The sequence below is a fragment of the Phyllopteryx taeniolatus genome, chromosome 20 (assembly GCF_024500385.1).
Source record: "Phyllopteryx taeniolatus isolate TA_2022b chromosome 20, UOR_Ptae_1.2, whole genome shotgun sequence".
Lineage (NCBI taxonomy): Eukaryota > Metazoa > Chordata > Actinopteri > Syngnathiformes > Syngnathidae > Phyllopteryx > Phyllopteryx taeniolatus.
In genome coordinates, this window is record NC_084521.1 from 5934166 (window position 1) to 5951839 (window position 17674).

Genomic DNA, 17674 nt, shown 5'->3' on the forward strand with positions numbered 1-17674 from the left:
AGCAGAAGGCGTAATTAACGGTGCGCCCGTGTAGTGTTCGAAAACTAAATGCACCAAAGTATGATCCCAAAACACTTATTATCAAGTCAAACTCATCTTACAACATTACCCGTTGAAATAACTGGCTTACGAAGTAATTGCTCCTGAAAAAATGCACTGCAATTGTGTGTGTACAGGAGGCGTAAAGTCTCTTTAAGTGTCACGAACAACCACGGTGTAATTTAGCACCTCACCAAATACAAAGCTCTTCAACAGTTAAGATCTATCACTTCCTTGACACCAATTCATACTACAACACATAGTGGCATCCTAGGGCCTCACATAAAGAGCACAAAAATATGCAAATAGGAGAGTTTTTCAGTAAACGTTACCATAATTTTTACAAAGCAGATCATGTAAAAGCACTTTCCGATTACCTCCAGCCTATCACAGCTGACTTTGATTGAGATGCGGGGTACAGCCTGGAGTGGTCACCAGCCAATCACAGGGCACATTTAGACAAACAAACAATCACATTCACACCTTTGGACAATTTTGAGTCATCACTGAAGGGATCATGCATGTTTTGGAAGTCTGGGGGGGGAAGCCACAAAATGTAAAACGCCACACAGGAAGGCCAGAGCCAAGACTCAAACGCTCAACCTTTGCAGTTGAGGCAGATGTAATAACCACTAAATCACCATCCGGCCCGAAATGTTAAATTCAACTCGTAATTAAAACATTGCCTGTACACTTAATAAAAGGTTTTGCATTTGCGCCTGGTGAAAAATAATTTACATTTCCTATGGGAACCATCAGAACAACTTGGAAGTCAAGCAGCACCGTTACTTGCTGCACACAAAACTTAATTACATACTGAATATATAATCACACACACGCGCGCGCGCGCACGCGCACAGCTGCATCCTCGACTATCCCAGTAGAAATATGGTATGCGTAATCCAAATGATGAAGTATTTTTCCTTAGCACTATCAGGAATATGATGATCACGTATGTAAACAGTTACACGTCTGGGCAACATGGATTTTAACAAAATGATTGAATTTGGACAGGAGGATTAATTTGAGTGCTGCACCTCTAACAAGCAAGGTCAATTAGCGGATGAATAAAATAGTCCCTTACTGTGAAATTTGCCAGCTCCTCTGTGGTCATTCGTGGTGGGGAGGTCCGCGAACTGCACGCGGTGCCGCGACATGTCCAATGTTTTCCACCGCCGGCTGGGCTACTTGCTGGCTTTACTCTGATCTTACTCTCTTCTCTTCTTCTTCCTTTTTTTTTTTTTTTTTTTTTTTTTTTTTTTATAATAAAAGAGTCCGCGAACTGAACTTCACCAGCCCAGCTCAACTGCGTCGGGGCGGCCGCGTTCCAGTTCGCTCGCAGGCAGCCACCTCCGCCCCCACCACCTCGGCTCCATATGGGGACGTCACTCGTGCTGCAGATACAAATGCACGTCAGTAATCTTTTTACACATGCATTATTGTTTTATGCATAACTTCTAAGTTATTGTGGGACTACAACCCCCCCCTCCCCAATCTGTTGCACTGTATCACGTTAGATTTTGCATATGAAGTGATTTAAATGCACTTTCACAATATGCAACCTAAAGGTTTCACTTGGAAATTGGTGTAATTTTATATATTTTTTTTAAAAATGGCTTGCACTTGATTCGAAAGTTTGAAAAAGTCACATATGGTTTGGATATATATGGATTGTCATTATTTTGTGTGTGTGTGTGTGTGTGTGTGTGTAAATCTAGCACAGTAGCTTTGTAAAGTACAGTTCAGTTGTAACTTAAGTACAATCCAGTTGCATTCAACCATATTTTACAAAAATAAAATTTGTGCAATACATTTTCATTGAATGATTTGAGTGCAGGTCCCCCCCTATATTTGTTAAGTGCAGCGTTAAGGAAACTCTGCATAAGGTTACAGTGGTAATAATAATATTAGATGTACTTTTTAGGAATAAAGCCTTTTTTATTACAACTTGGACCTATTACGGTGTTGTATTTTAATTTTGGTCATTATGGTGGTGCTTGGAGAGGTAAGTATTTTTTTTGGGTGGTAGCCTACTGTGAGAAGTTTGAGAAACTCTGCAGTCCACAATATCCATTATTTGGGGTCAACAACGCCCCCTAGTGGAAGGAGTGAACAGCAAGCGTCAATGATTCAAAATATTCCATTTAAATTACTTGAACCTGATTGAGTCATAGGGTGCCAAAAACATGTATATTGGATTCATTGAAGACTAAATGGTACATAGGATTTGAATAGTTGTTTTTCTAAATCATTGTTTTCCGACCTTTATTGAGCCAAGCGACGTTGTTTGACAGGAGTAATTCAGCTTGGTGATGAAGTGCTGCCTCCACAAATGAAAATGCAATCAACTTTCAGTAGGTCACCAATAGCTCGCCACTGGATACGGCGCGGTAAAGATGTACTGCTCTGGGGGTAATGTCAAGAGTCTCCAAAAGTCTTCAAGATTTGTCGCAAGTCGCTATTAAAAAGAAAACGTAATCACCAGCGGTGTCGGAAAAGTCGCAAAGTATAGTACAAATTTGCTAAGGTGGCAACACAACATTGCAGAACTGTGGCATTACCCATAACTAGGCCAAAACAGTTTTTTTGTTGTTGTTGTTTTTTTTGTTTTGTTTTTTTAAATCGTGTGTTAGCAGATTCCTCCAATTGGCAGTGTTCGTTCCTTGAGGTTAAAAATACACTAACGAACAAAACTCTGCTGTAACTACTCACAAAACCCTCAAACATGACAGGCAGTCTGACCGAAAAAACACTTCAAAACATTCCACGGAGACACGCAGCGAGTCACACATGGATGAGTCATATAAGGACACTTTTATTTGTGCAACAATCGCAGATAGAAAAGGTGATAAATCTCTGGATAGGACGGCTTTCAACGACAGAGATAACTCTTGCATTAGAAAAGGCTTTCCTGAACTTTTTTAGTTCAAGATCCATATTAAAAGTTAAGCTTTGTAAATTACATCAACGACATATACTGTACATACAAATACATCGTGTTGCCAAAAACTCAATTTAAAAAAAAAATTTAATTAAATTTAAAAAAAGCACCCCGCCATTAAAGTGTGCACCTGCTTCATAATCATTTAAAGTAGTTGAAAGCATTTAAGGTCCCAAGCCTAAGCCTGCATTATAAAACAGTGTGGCAAATAAATACATAAAGCACTTTTCACTCACATTTGTAAAGGCGTATTAAGGCTAGAGTGAAAACGTTTTTACTTTCCATTCAAAGAAAATATGTTTTTTTTCAAGCTAGATTTGTACTGCATTTTGTCATATGAATTTGCGAAAAAAATTGTCGAGATGAAATTGAAGTTATGTTAAAGTACAGTAATATATTTGATGAATCTGTAAAAAATTGAAAATACAAATTTAGTATGAACTTCATTCGAGAAAAAAAAAACATACATTTTAGATAAATGTTTGTGTAAAAAGTGTTTACTTGAGAGAAAAAACATTTGAGACAGAACTATTCAAGAAAAAGTATTTTTTTCCAAGACGGGTCAGATTGATTCAATAAGTTTGTTCTGGATTTTTTTTTTTTTTTCTACTTGTTCAATAAGTACTTCTTTTTTCCAAGATGAAACAAAATGATTCAAGATTTCCATTTGTTTGCTTGTTTTTTTAAGAAAAAGTGAAATCCAAGACAAAAGTAGTTCTGAGATAGTTATTTGGGGAAGGGTGGGAAATCGCAATACTATGATAGTTTTTCATGAGAAATAAAAAACTCATGTCACGCATTCTTCTAAACCCTGCTGACTCTCTCTCCTTCTCGAAATTTGGCACACAATTATGAACCAATACTCTTACACCATAATAACTAAGATTATGACTTTTCTCAAAATACTCCCTCTCCTGTGTATTCTTTCGGAGAAGCCTTTGTTTTCTTTTAAACGTGGCCCTAATAGCCCTACTGTAAACACAAACGGGCTGTGTTGGGAACCATTCACTAATTACCTCCTCCGTATCGACTTCATAGTGATTTCTATATCATCATCAGTCAATTGTGTATTTTACAAAATTGATACAAACAAAGCATTTTGTCCTTCTGTGTTGTTGTTTCTTTACTTACAAGATATTTTCACCCCACAGCTCATGAATTTGTCTCACTTTTTTTTTTGTCCACTTATCTAGTGCCCATCAGTTGTTCATGACTTTTCAAGATGCATTGTGGGATACATAGAGGGCACTAGGGGGAGAACCTAGACTCACTACGCATTGGAACAGCGCTACAAAAACGGTGAACTCACGACAAAGGGCACTCTATAGTGGCTCGGGAGTGATTCCAAACACAGCCACACTTTCACCCACTAATGTAGAAACATTGGCAAATTGCAACAGTCAACTATGTGCACAGCACTTGGTTAAATCTCCTAGATCGTATAAAAATATATATGTATATCACTTAAGGCCCAAAGCGAGTCATTCTGCATTTACACTGCGCCGTTTTTCTCAATGTACATTTTGGACAAAGACGCGGCCATGGACTTGGCCAGCTCCTCGTCCCGTCTCCTCTGCATCTGAGAGTGTCGGCACCAGTCCTCGTACTCCGGGTTGTCCACACGGGCGTCCATGAGCACGTCGTAATGTCCGTTGCTCAGCCAGCTCAGCCAGACGGCCGGCTTGGACGTATCCTCCTCGCCCAGGAAGTGCATCATGGTGGACACGGTAGGGCTCTCCGCGCTGCCCCCAGTGGTCAGGTAGATGTTGACGTTGAGCATCTGGCTCATGGCGAGCAGCTCGGGGTATCCGGCCCAGGCGGCGTCCTGCGCCGCATTGATGAGGAACTCGCCCGCGTCGCCCTCGATGACCGGGTTGAACTGGTCCAGGTTGTCGGCCATGTGGTGAACCGTACGCTCCCGCAGCTCGCTGTGCCTCGCCTGGTCACCGTAAGTAGCCTTGCACACGGCCCGGTACAGACAGTTGCCATCTGGGATGATATGGTATCGGAACTTGAGCCTCTCCCGGAGGTACTTGTTCTGAGTCTCCACCTCGGCCAGGTAACGGGCCACCTTGTCGTCCCGGGACACCTTGTCATCCCCTTTCTGCTCCTGCAGAACGCTCAGCTCAAAGTCAGATGTAGCCAGCTCATCATTCAGGTTGGGTTCAGGCGGAGCGCCACAGGGCTCCTGTTCTGGTACCCACCTTTTACTCCTCTCATTGGCCTCGAGCAGAAGACTCTCCGAGGGGTCCTCCTCCAGGAGAAGTCCATCCGTACTGTCCCTGAGCTCATCTATCAACTCCACCAGCTCGTCATCAGGGGACGGAGGCTTGGGCACCCTGGTGATTTTTACAGTCCTCTCCACCCCGTCCGCTCTGCGTACAAGCAACTCGGCAGTGGATGTGAAGTAGTCGGGCATGGGCCTTGAGGAGGAGGCTTCGTAGCAAGAAAAGGCAGGCATGTTTGCGGAAGTAGCAGTCGGAGCGGTGGCGTCTGGCTGGCTCAGTCCCGGTGCGTCTTCCGCAGGTGGGCTGGATGGTCCGCAGGATAAAGTGACGGTGACTTTGCTGGACGATCTCGGGTAGTGCGTCAAGGCGCTGTTGTACAGCTGCATGTCGAAGTGCGTCCTTTATAGCGAGCCCACGGCCAGCCAGTCACAGCGCGATGACGGCCACAGCTAAAAATACCGCCGCTTGTCATCGATATCGACACGGCCGAAGTTGCTGAGGAAGTTTTGTCGGCGGCGCCCCTCTGTTCCCTATCGCAGGAGGGGAGATGGGAGGGGGGGGGGGACACACCGTCTACTTCGGCCCCACTCGCGTCACTCTACACGTCCTCCCTAATGTAAACTGAGACGGGAGCTCGGCTGTTGTAAAATACTGTCAAACGGCAACGGGTGACGGCCATTGTGTTTCCGTTTGGAGTGCCTTCAAAATAAAACCCTGGTCCAGGCGCAAAGGCAATGAACTGCTAAAAGTATGATTACTGATTCAACTCACTTAAATAAAACTACAGACTTCACTGAGATTTACTGAAGTGCCAAAGAACGAACGTCTCTGCACACATAATAGTTTCCCTCTTTTATGAACTTGCATAGTGCTCGCACTGAGAAAAAAAGAAAAGGGGGGGAAAAAAATCAAGTCACACTATCAAAACAATTTGTTTTGAAATTACCGACAAACAAAAAAAAACTAAATTAACTATTAACACCTGAAAAAAAATGTAATCTACAAGTACGATTTTCATTTTTTTAATTATTTTTTAAGATTAGACAATTTTTGAGCGCCAGAAGCTGGTGGTTTTTAGGCTGGCACAAGACAACACATTTTTGACAAATGATTCTTGGAGCTAGGACTATTAAAAATATCCGAAATAAGGCTATGCATAGGGACTATCTTCTCTAATCTGTTGCTTCATCAATGTTACTCCTACCCGGTTCACGTTCCTCCATGTCGCTGCTGTCCCTTATTTCTTCCATTAACTCCCCAAGATCGCAATCAATAAATATCAGGTGTAAATGATTCTACCACTCTCTACGTCGTTTTTTTTTTTTTAAAAACATCCTGTCATTAACTGTTGAGGTTTAACCAAGTAATGGGCGATTTGTATTTTGACAAAGTAAGGAGAAGAAATAACAAAGTTTCAAATGTAAGGGAGTTACGGTTCAAAACAAAAATAATAATTAATTATCAGGAAGCTATATACTCACGTACAGAAAGTTGAAAGTTTGAGAAACACTGCCTTTAAAAAAAAAGTGTACATTATTGCATTCAAATGTTCACTTATGACCCTAACTAACTACACCGTCTTAAACAGGAATTGTGCAGTGTTCGATACCAAGATTCTATTTTGAAGGTATGAATACACAATGTCTGTCGCGCTTGACAGTTTTATTTCCGGTCCAACTTGGAGGAATGCAACAGTGACGTATGAGGCCACCAATGTGAATCATGTGAAACGTCAGCCTAGTTGTGTAATAACGCTTAAATTGAATACAGTTCTTGTTCACGCAAAATAAAGTACACTTTAGCTCTTGAAGATATTGACATAAACAGGAAAAGGTGGATTTTGGCACATTTATTTACAAGATAATCATATTACGTGGCCTACTAAAAAAGTGTTTTGTGCTGCTATCACTATGGTGATGATTTTACAGGCATTAACTTGATTAACTACGCCCGTGACATTTTTAACCACACTGTCCGACAACTGAATCACACAGCTTGTGTTGTACAGACACCCATCTAAATATAGGTATCACCACATTGTTTCAATAATACGCGGTTGAGGTCATTCCTTTTCATAAAATAAATGTAATTGCCCAGTCACAATGGTGAGGCAAGCGTTAGAATTTAAACAAATAAAAAAAAACAACAACACTTGTATTCTTATTATTCCCACTTAAGCCATGTTGTTCTAACCGTTTACCGCTAAAATCTCTCTTTTGCGTAAACAGGAACACATTTAATAAAATTAAACAGCAAAAATTAAGTAAATTCTCCAACAAATGAAAGATTCTCAAATAATTGGCGACAAAATTTTAAGCATTATTTCAAAATATTTTTTGGGGGGGGAAGGGGGGACTGCAAGACGGCGGCAACATAACCTGACTTTCAAAGTAAGAACACGACTTAGTTTATCGCTGACCTACAATGACACAGTCATTAGGTATCAATTACAGTAAATAGTTGTATGAAAAACACTTCAAGCTATAAATATAAAAACAATCAAATGAAAACTAGAAAGTTACTGCCATCAGTAACTGACTACACTAGTCAGCCTACCTACTTACCTCCTTCAAACGCTCTTCATAACCTCGAAATGCCGGATGTCGAAAAACGATAAATATTTCGGGGGGCCGATTGCATCAGACAAATCTTGCTTCTCTGAATCTGTTGCGTCGTCCTCGTTAATGCTCCCTGGTTCACGTTATTCCAGGTCACTGCTGTCACTATAGACTTCAACTCTCCATTTACCTTTTTTTTAATAAAAATATACTTCTTTAAAAACATAAAACCAGTCGGTGACATGGGAAAAACTCCTGCAGCACCTCAGTGTCTTCACATCGAACTGTCACAGTCCTTATATTGGCCGGCTGCTGTTCTGCCAGTGGTATAAAACACACGAGAACACTAGCGAAGAGCTACAGTCAGCCAAAACTCACATCCAAAAGCTCACATGGCAAATGTAAAATTTGTGGTGGTCTTGGAGGGGCTGGGACAGATTAATGGCATTTCAATGACCTTCAATGGGGCATACTGATTTAGCATGCAAGACAATTGAGTTAGGAGCTTGGCCTTGGGAATAATTAAACTCATAAGTCAAGGTACCACTGTATCCTTTTTCAAATGTAGATACAGTAGATGCAACTCTCAGATCACTGCACAGATAGCAAATGGACTGTTAAGGTTGTCTTAGAAGACGTTTCACCTCTCATCTGAGCAGGCTTCGTCAGTTCAGACTCAAAGACTAGTCTAGAGCGGGCCGATCTAGTCTTTGAGCATGAACTGATGAGGCTTGCTCGGATGAGAAAGATTCCAAATTTGAATCGTTAACTATATTTGTAATTCATATTTAACTGGATGAAAAAGCGAAGCGTGGCGAGTGTCTGTCATAGCAATTCTCCAGTGCAATCACTTAATGGAATCAGCAGCCTCTCAAATATTCACAATATGTCCTTTAATTTCTGGCCAGTTTCCCGTCCTTGTGTTATTATAAAATACCGTAGCTGCAGCGGCCACGGCAATCTGCTTTTTCCTTGACAACTGTACCATGTTGTTCGTGGTTCAATGAAGAAAAAAAAAAAAAAAGTCTTCAAAACGAGTTCCCTTAATGACTGACTCTCTTGAGGTTGGGGAAGAGGGAAATCCCTGAGAGCCAGCAGGTGAGTAGGGAGGTGGCTCCAGCACGACAATGTTCTTCTCAGCCAGGAACAGTCAGATGCTCAGAGAACTTTGAGCAGGCACGTTGTCATGGTGAAGCAGACACGAGTTGTTCTGCCACACAACACTCGCCTCTCCTTGTGCACTAAACTAAGCGAATGTGGCAGGTTCTCTTTGCAGACGTGGTGGTTGATCATCAGGGCACGTTAATGGGGAAAACTCTCGAGTTTGTAGTTGGGGCTGGAAATACTTGCATATCTTTAGCGAGCTAGGTCCTGGAACCTCTCCGACACACCGCATGTGGCACCTCAAAAAGCTGTTTCCCTAGAAGATCACCGGGGTCTCAGTTTTTACGTTGCGGCAAGCTGGTTATACTGTAGGTGCGAGGGTCAATTGCCTGGTGTGCGGGTATGGGTCACCGACTGGATTTATTTGTATTTTTTTTTTCACAATTTTGCAGTCATCAACATCGGCTGCGTTGGTCAGTCTGCGAGAGACCTGAGACAACCTGAACAGTCCAGTTGAGATCGAGTCAATGCCCTAAGACTATAATGACCTGGATGAATGAGAATGCCTGTGAACTGACAGATGTCAAAAGTAGAAAGAAAAATAAATAAGTACATTAGCCAAGCATTTGTACTTTGTTCCTTACCACCAACTGCGATGGGGCCTCGGAGTGCCCCAGTTCCCATGTACTCCCAAAACCCTCCACCAGGAGGCGACATTTTGCTTCAGGAGAGCTTATCCACCGTTTTTTTTTTTTTTTTTTTTTTTTAAAGCAGCTGTCGCATGGCTGTGCGGCGCATACAAATGAAGGCATTGATCGTTCAGGATTTTTTTTTTTTTTTTGCGCGCGTGTTGACTAGTGCACCAACCTCGACTACACACATAAAACAACACATGACTGCATACATGAGTACTGTACAACGAAAGCAATATTTAGAATGGCGGTAGGGGGTTTGGCGGGGGGGGGGGGGTGAGGTTGTAAGCAAAACGTAAAAAACAACGTTTGTTTTTGCACGTTTTTTTGTTTTTGTGTGTCAGTGGAGCGGAGAGAAGGGCGCTCGAGAGCTGATGTCAGCGGGCGGTGGGGAAAGGGGAGGGAGGATCCTCCGTGGGTTGAGTCACGCAGCTGTCAAAGATAGCTGTCACCCAGTTCCCCCCATCAAACACACACAACGCAGTCAATGAGGAAAAAGCCTCGCGGAGGGGGAGAGAGGGAGAGAGAGAGAGAGAGAGAGAGAAAGAGAGAGAGAGAGAGAGAGATCTCAGGTGACCTCCCCCCCACCCCCACCCCCGCAACACACAGCCTGCCTACCTCCGCCACGGACCAGCACACGACACAGACCCCCCAAAAAACGGGATAAATTTTCCTTATTATTATTATTATTTTTAAATGCATCAGGATTCTTCACATTGGGATACACCCTGAGGCAGGAGATAACCACCACCGCAGGGACGTTTGTTTTTCTTTTCTTCCACGTGAGGATAAAAAGTGTTTTGGTTTTTCTTTTTGTTGTTTTTTTTTTTTTTTGGCGAGGGGGAAATGAAGACGAAAAAAGGTAAGTTGTTGTTAAGTAACGTCATTTAAGGAAGGTTAACGACGAGGCAGAGGGTTGCTTTCTGGAGCCTTTTCTGCCGGAGTCTATTGTCTACGGCGCAGACATGACAGGCGGGCTCTGTGAGTGCCATGTGCTGCCGAGACGTCACCAAGCAAATGCACCCGTTTGTTCGCCGCTTGTTTTTGCCCCTAATTCATTACCGGAGCGAGACGAGAATAACGCCGAATGTTCCCCCGTCGTCTCTCGGCTGTAAAACTCCTCGTTCCCGCGTGGGCTAAGTCACTTTTTGCTGTGAAGTTTTAATGCGAAGTGGGAGTGCGCTACTTTCCCGCCGGAGTTTGGTCGAAAGCTCGAAAAGTTGTTTCCATTTTTGTGTGTGTGTGTGTGTGTGTGCGTTTTATTTTTTTACGTGTATTAGTGTGACAAATTGCTCATTTCGTGTAAAACTCACGACGCATGTGGCTTGTCTTCGTTGAAACGTGTCACGGAAGGAACCAGTCGAAGTCGTGTTTTGGTGGCTGACCTCATTGTTGGAAGTTTGTTCAACCGCGTGTCCTCCACACACAAAAGAACACAACTTTCAAGTCGCGCAACGTACGCGGCGAAAGTGTCAAATGGCATTTTCGTGTCTTTTCTGGCTACTCTGTGTAATAATTTGCTTTAAGAAGTGTGGAAGGTGGGGGGGGGGGGGGGTGTTATAAGTTTGCTTACAAAGAAAGGCGAGCAGCCCCAGATTCTTTTGTTTAGTCTGGAGACGCTGATTTGCAACAGGTCTCCCCTCCCCCGCCTCCGCCTTCGCCTTCTCCAACACCACCACCACCATCTCCCCGGCCCACGTAATTACCTCATCCTGTTGGCTGCTCCACACTTTTCCCACTAGAATTCGGCCCCTCCGGCGGTCTGCGTGGTGAGGCTTTATGGAGGTTATTTGTGTGTGGGGTCTTTCCCCCCACACAAACAAAAAAAGTCTTACTTCCGCATTAAGGTGAGCTCACGTGACCAGGAGCCATTTAAAATAAGAAACCCGGAAATGCATTTTTTGGAAGCAACCCCAAGATGGCGGACGTTTGACCCACATCTGTCAAACTCCTCATAAAGCCCCCAATTTTCTATGTGAATGGAATTTAGTCATTTTGGGAGGCAAAAGAAGTAAAATACAAGTGGTCCACAGTTTATTTACGACATTTCAAGGTTCTGTGAACGGCGTGCCATAAACTAGTCTGCACGCTCAGTTACTGCCGTACTTGTTTTTTTTTTTTCATTTATTGTTTTCTATTCATGGTTGAAGTTTTTTTGTTTTTTTTTCAACACAAATACTTACGATAGTAAGGCACATGTCCAAGCAAATTCCGCATTTCGCAAACAGGTCTTAGCACTTCCTTCCGGCTCAGGTAAATGGCGTGGCCCCATAAGTAGGAGACTGGGATAAAAAGCACCCGGAGGAACTTTAAACGTCTACAATGTCTTGTTTTACACAAGATGTCTTCAAGAGCTGCCACCGATGACAATAGCCGATGTTTAGGCACTCAGTTATCACAGTACTTACTGTGTTGCATTTGTTTGATATTTATGGCCTTCAAGTATTTACAGTTATGACATTTCGATGTTACAAACGGCTTGTTATTGACTCAATGTGAATATTCAACAACATACAGCAATAGCAAAACAAAAACACAGTTTGGGAATCATTGTCATCGTATCATCACACTCTGCCATCACTGGGAAAAGCTCAAAACACTTGCGCTGGGTTAATCCTTACGGTGCTTGCTAAGCTGAAGTCTCACGAGATTTGTTTGTTGACAACTTTCATCTTTTGACCTTACTCTTATTACTTTATACTGTATTTTGAAGCCCTGACATGTTCCCTCATCTGAAGCCTTGACTGAGTTGTTGAATTTTGAAGTGTATTTTGAACCCAGGTTAGTTTGTTGGCGAATTTTTGAGGCCCGTTTTGAAGTTCTAACTTGCTCGCAAACCTGAAGTGTCGGCTGACTTGTTGACTTCTGTGGCATATTCTGAAGCCGAGACATGTTCTGCAAGCTAAAGTCACTGACTATTCAGACATTTTGCCAAGTCTTTGGGGACTTTTGAGCCATTTCAACTCTTTTTGCACGTTTCATGCAAAATGGGGCCTGCCATGGTCAGCCTGAGTCACACAAGCATGCGAGGTGTGTGGCTCCAATGTGTCCGGGCTGGTTTTATGGCCGACGCCCGCCTATGTGATGTCCCGCCGTCTGCTCCTCTTCCTCACACATTTCCTGAATCGCATGGCGCAACCTGACAGCTCGGAAAACCAACCGCTGTCTCTCTCTCTCTCTCTCTTTCCCACCCTCACTAAGGTTTGACGATGCTGTCGGGGAGCGAGACGGACGACGACGACGGTGCGGACGCCCCCCTGGACCTGTCGTCCAGTGGCGGAGGCGGCGGTAAAAGGAAGCGGCGCGGCAACCTGCCCAAGGAGTCGGTGCAGATCCTCAGGGACTGGCTGTACGAGCACCGCTACAACGCGTACCCCTCAGAACAGGAGAAGGCGCTCCTTTCCAAGCAGACGCAGCTTTCCACACTGCAGGTACTTATACATATACACCCACACAAACGCTCAACTCCAAGTATGGGGGGTGGGGAGGAAGTGTGGGCTGAATCACTTCCTGTCAAAACATGACACTTTGCTGCATTGGAGGTCGTCTGCTTTTGTGGCGCAACTCCGCAGTGTGCGAGGAGGAGTAGGAAGAGGAGGGAGTAGTGAGTAAGTGAACGCTGAGGAATTTCCCTCCCCGCAGCCGTTCCCATCCCAGCTGTCTGGGAACAATGCAGAGTCATTTACATAGCTGCAGCCAGTTACGACTGGCCCGAGAGACCAAAGAAAACAAGGCAGTTGACCCCCGATTGTTGCTATGACAACGACCATTTTATTGTCCTTTTTTTTTTTTTTTTGCACTAAAGGCAAAATCTAACCTCAGTTACAACACAGTGAGCTCAACGGAAAAGGGAAAAGTGCACTAGTCAGCAAAATGTCCCTTTTATAGAAATTACCAGGGCTCGACGACACTTCCCAAGATGCAATACAAACAGCTCAATCAGAAATTCCATCCTGACACTGGGCTTGTATTGAAGAAAAAAAAATGCCACAAAAGGTATATATCGTCAACTTCGTAGCATAATTGTCCAAGACATTTTTGGATGTTTTCAGGGGGAAATAAAAGGGTGGTAAATGCCCTGCAACCAGAGGGTCGCTGGTTTGTATCCCCGCCTGAGGGCATGTCGTCGTCGTGTGGCAGGGCAAGACACTTAACCCACATTGGCTATGAACGAATGCGGGTGGCTGGAGGGGCCGTAGGTGCAGAGTGGCAGCCACGTTTCCATCAGACTGCCCCAGGGAAGCTGTGGCTCCACATGTTGCTTGTCACCACCACGTGTGACTAGAATGAACGAATAATGGTCAACAGGGCGGGGTGCTGGTTGCTGCCGGTTTCCGGTCAACACGGGGGGTGCAACCTTGTCAAGTTTTTTTTCTGTGAGCCATGGATGGCTAGCAGTTGTCTGGAGAACTAGTCCACAGGGTAGTATTGGTTGATGTCGGTTGCCCAAGAAACGGGGCGATATAAGTTGTCAACATGGAGTGCCATCGGTTGTTCCACAAATCAGTCAGTTGTTCGGTAAAATTGTCACCAGGGAAGGGAATTGGTTGTGTGGCAAACCTGTTGTTGTTTTGCAAAATGATCGATGGATGACACCATTGGCTTGTCGACTGGAATATTGGTTGTTGAGGATTTACTCTCGTCATGGAGACTTGGGGCCTGTCAAATGTAACGTATGATTGACTGTACTCTATATCTATGTGAAGCACTTTGTGAGTCCTCTCGACGAAAAGCGCTGTAAATATAAACTTTACTTGACGGTGGCTCGGAAGTGCTTCGTGGGGATTTAGTTGGCTGTAGTGTTGTCCAAATGTTCGATTTCCGAGACTTACTTCGCGTGACGTTTTCCAGGTATGCAACTGGTTCATCAACGCACGCCGGCGCCTCCTCCCCGAGATGTTGCGGAAAGACGGTAAGGACCCCAACCAGTTCACCATCTCCAGGAAGTGTGGCAAGGCGGGCGACAGCTTCTCTGACAGCTCGCAGTCGCCCAAACACAATAGCAGCAGCAGCAGCAGCAGCAGCAGCCCAGCGGGGGGCGCCCACGACGACGGCGGCTATGACAAGCGGGTCCTGCACCCTTCCTGCTTCGAGCCCGCCACGCCTGGCGTCCTGAGGAAGGCGGTGTCGCCCTCCTCCTCAGTGCCCTCTCCCACCTGCGCGTCCCCCACTTCGGGCACCCTGCCCACCCGGCCGTCTGTCATCTGTCACACCACTGTCGCCAGCCCGACCGCCCTGCATCCGTTGCCGCTGAACTCTGACAAGGCGGCCGAGCGGCTGCAGGCGGCGCAGGCGCTCCTCAGGTGTCTGGATAAAGGGGCGGGCGCCCAACTCCCCACCGGCGCCGCTACCACCACCATCCTGGAGGGAAACCTGAGCCCCCGCAGCGGGCTCTTCAACACCCCTCCCCCGACTCCGCCGGACCTCACGCAGGACTTCAGTGGCTTCCAGCTCCTTGTGGACGTCGCCCTGAAGCGGGCTGCCGAGATGGAGCTGCAGGCCAAACAGTTAGTCTCCTAAAAGAGGGGACCACAAATTCACAAACTGAGAACAACGCCCTCATCATTTCTCTTTTCTAAACGAATCAAATTCTTTGTTTTGGGGTTTTTTTATTGAAAAAAAACAACAGTATCACGGTGCCTTGGCTCTAAGATGTTTATTCATTTCATATTTGTATCGACGTGTATCTTATTTGCACCCCAAGGACCAAAAATATGGGACAAATGCTACCTGTCTTACGTCTTTCATCCGAACACATTTCAGGTCCTGATGGATCTGTGTCTTAACACTTTTTTTATTTTTATTTTTTGCTCTTGGCATCAACGTATTCACTACTGTAGTTAATGTTACACTATAGTTTGTCATTTAGCTGTTTTAAAAGATTTTTGTTGTTGTTTTGTTTTTTACTCCTTTATTGCCCACATAAGGGACATATTCCAGATGAAAAATGTAGCAGGTTGGGCCAGTGGACTGGACGATGACACACTACACGTTTCTTCAAGCTGTTTTATTTTTTTATCGACAAAGACAGCCCAAAAGAAGCATATTCATGTACAATAGGACCACGTGTATAGTTAATGTGACGACATGATGCCCTCTGATGTGATTTCTTTTTCATACTGTGCAATGTTTGTGGCGAGCGAGAGGTCACGCGGGATTCAAATAAAGTTTTGTTTTTTTTCTACATTTCGTGGCGTTGTTGTGGTGTGTCGGCTAATTAGCATAATCCCAGATTCATTAGCACGATTGTGCCAGCGGGGGAATTAAGTGACGCTGCCGTCGTGTAAGGCCACTTCCTGTCTGGCATCAACAGCTGTTCCATCAGCAAAGCTTCTCAACAGGATTTGTCGTCTGCTCGCAAAGACGCGGCCTTTCATTCATTGCCGCAGCTTGACAGCCATCATTTTAGTTTGTCTTTACCTGATTTATGAAAGATTTGTTTTAAAGAAAAGGATGAGATGGGTTTTAGGGTTTTTTAAAAAACTTTTATAATGAAACAATTGGATGGTGGGCTACATCCAATAATAGATTGCCCACCCAATTTAAGTAAACAGAGGGGAAATAATTCTGATTTGCAAATTAAAAAGAGCAAACAGCTATGCAAAATTACCATACATTTACTAAAAATCTGGAAAAATTCAAAATGTCAAATTTTATACATATTTTTTTACATTAATAGAAAAAAATAAAACTACATGACCACAGGCCCTCACTGCTGACTTATGGAATAGGAATGTAAATGGTTAAGATTAACTTGTTAAAAAGAGCCAATTCAGCAATAAAAAAATGCAAACATAAATAAGAAATTCAAAATTTTTTACCCTATTTAAAAAACAAAAAGCGTGACCAGGGGCAGTAGGTTTCCCATCCCTGACTTAAGCTTTAGTCGGGAAATCATTCAGATTCTCTCAGTAAAAAGAGTCAAAACAAAAACAAAACATTGAAATGAGGCAAAACAATTCAATATTAGGTTAACAAAAAAAGAACGGTTCCCCACTTCTGGAGGAAAATGACTCACATACTCCCAAGTAAAGAGCTTGGTAAGCAGGTAAGCAGAGCTGCTTTGAGTTTTGTTGGATGCACGGATTGGAGTTCGCCAACAGTTGTAGCCTCTTACAGGTTAAGCTGTCGATATTGTGGCAGTCGTGGGATATCTGTGTTATGTATGAACTGCTGCCTCCATGAGTGAAAATGCTTTATGTCTTCACGGGCCCTCATTGTTTGCTCACACTGTGGGAACTTTTTCAAAAAGTGAAAAAATAAATGCATATGCCTCCCGCAAAACACTGCCTGTACAGTCAGGTGTACATTGTCCAAATGTGACAGCCCTGGTGGTGCAGTCTGGAATCACTTAATGCGGCTTTAAAAAGATGTGCAGCCCACCCTGTTGGCTCACCCTCTGGGGTATTTCCCCCACCACAGCTCAAACGAAGTCAACACTGCACAAGACGCAGAAGCAGTGCGGAGGTTAAGGCGTAATTACGGGGCGCATCATGTTGCCCTTTCCCCCCCTCGCCTTGTCTTTTGATTGCGGCGCGATGGAAAACACATGCGGAGAGAGCAGAGAAATGGCCACAGGGTTTGTTTTAATGCTCGCACGCGCGTGCCATCACATCCATTAAACACGTAGCAACATTACAAAAAAAATGTCTGCTCGATAAGGTTATCTGATTTCATTTACATTTACACTGGGGAAAACATTCATTTATGTACAATTGAACTACATCACAAACTCCCTGCTACACCAGGAGTTGATATGTTATTATCATGATTATTAACAAAGTGTCACTTTTGGAACTTGACTCACACACACAATTCATTCCATAAAAAAAATTGAAAACATAAAAATGAGCAATGGCGTCTAAAACACGCACCCCCCCTTTCTGAAAACAAATTTAAAAAAAAATAATTCCTGTAAATCTCAGCTAGTCAAGAGCCCCTTTCACACAGAGATCCTGCAAAATTGGCACCCCCATTTTGTGTTGGTGCCGTTTATTCAGTGACGCAGAAAGAAAAGGTGGAAAAATGTCAACTTTTTTTTTACAGTCTGAAAGGGGCTAGTGATTAGCAGGCAAATCTTGTCACTTTTGTATAAACTCCAATGGCACAAAA

The 17674-nt window shown here is 43.9% G+C and overlaps 3 protein-coding genes across 3 annotated transcripts in view; 1 reads left to right on the plus strand and 2 right to left on the minus strand.

Annotated features, from left to right (window-relative positions):
• The window catches only part of si:ch211-285f17.1 (sickle tail protein homolog), a 103864-nt gene extending 92462 nt beyond the window's left edge, over positions 1-11402 (minus strand). Inside the window, exons 1-2 of the mRNA XM_061758593.1 lie at positions 11269-11402; positions 1124-1433 (exon numbers count right to left, since the gene is read on the minus strand). Coding sequence (XP_061614577.1) covers positions 1124-1196 — 73 coding nt within the window. The 5' untranslated portion in view covers positions 1197-1433; positions 11269-11402. The remainder of the gene's footprint in view (positions 1-1123; positions 1434-11268) is intronic.
• LOC133470333 (OTU domain-containing protein 1) lies at positions 2831-5885 on the minus strand. Its single transcript, XM_061758610.1, has one exon. The coding sequence runs from the start codon at positions 5592-5594 to the stop codon at positions 4473-4475; it is 1122 nt and encodes a 373-aa protein (XP_061614594.1). The 5' UTR covers positions 5595-5885; the 3' UTR covers positions 2831-4472.
• On the plus strand, positions 10045-15748 carry tgif1 (TGFB-induced factor homeobox 1). Its single transcript, XM_061758612.1, has 3 exons — positions 10045-10424; positions 12764-12993; positions 14414-15748. Exons 1-3 carry the CDS (start codon positions 10409-10411, stop codon positions 15080-15082), a joined length of 915 nt encoding a protein of 304 aa, XP_061614596.1. The 5' UTR covers positions 10045-10408; the 3' UTR covers positions 15083-15748.
• The last annotated feature ends 1926 nt before the right edge of the window (positions 15749-17674 follow it).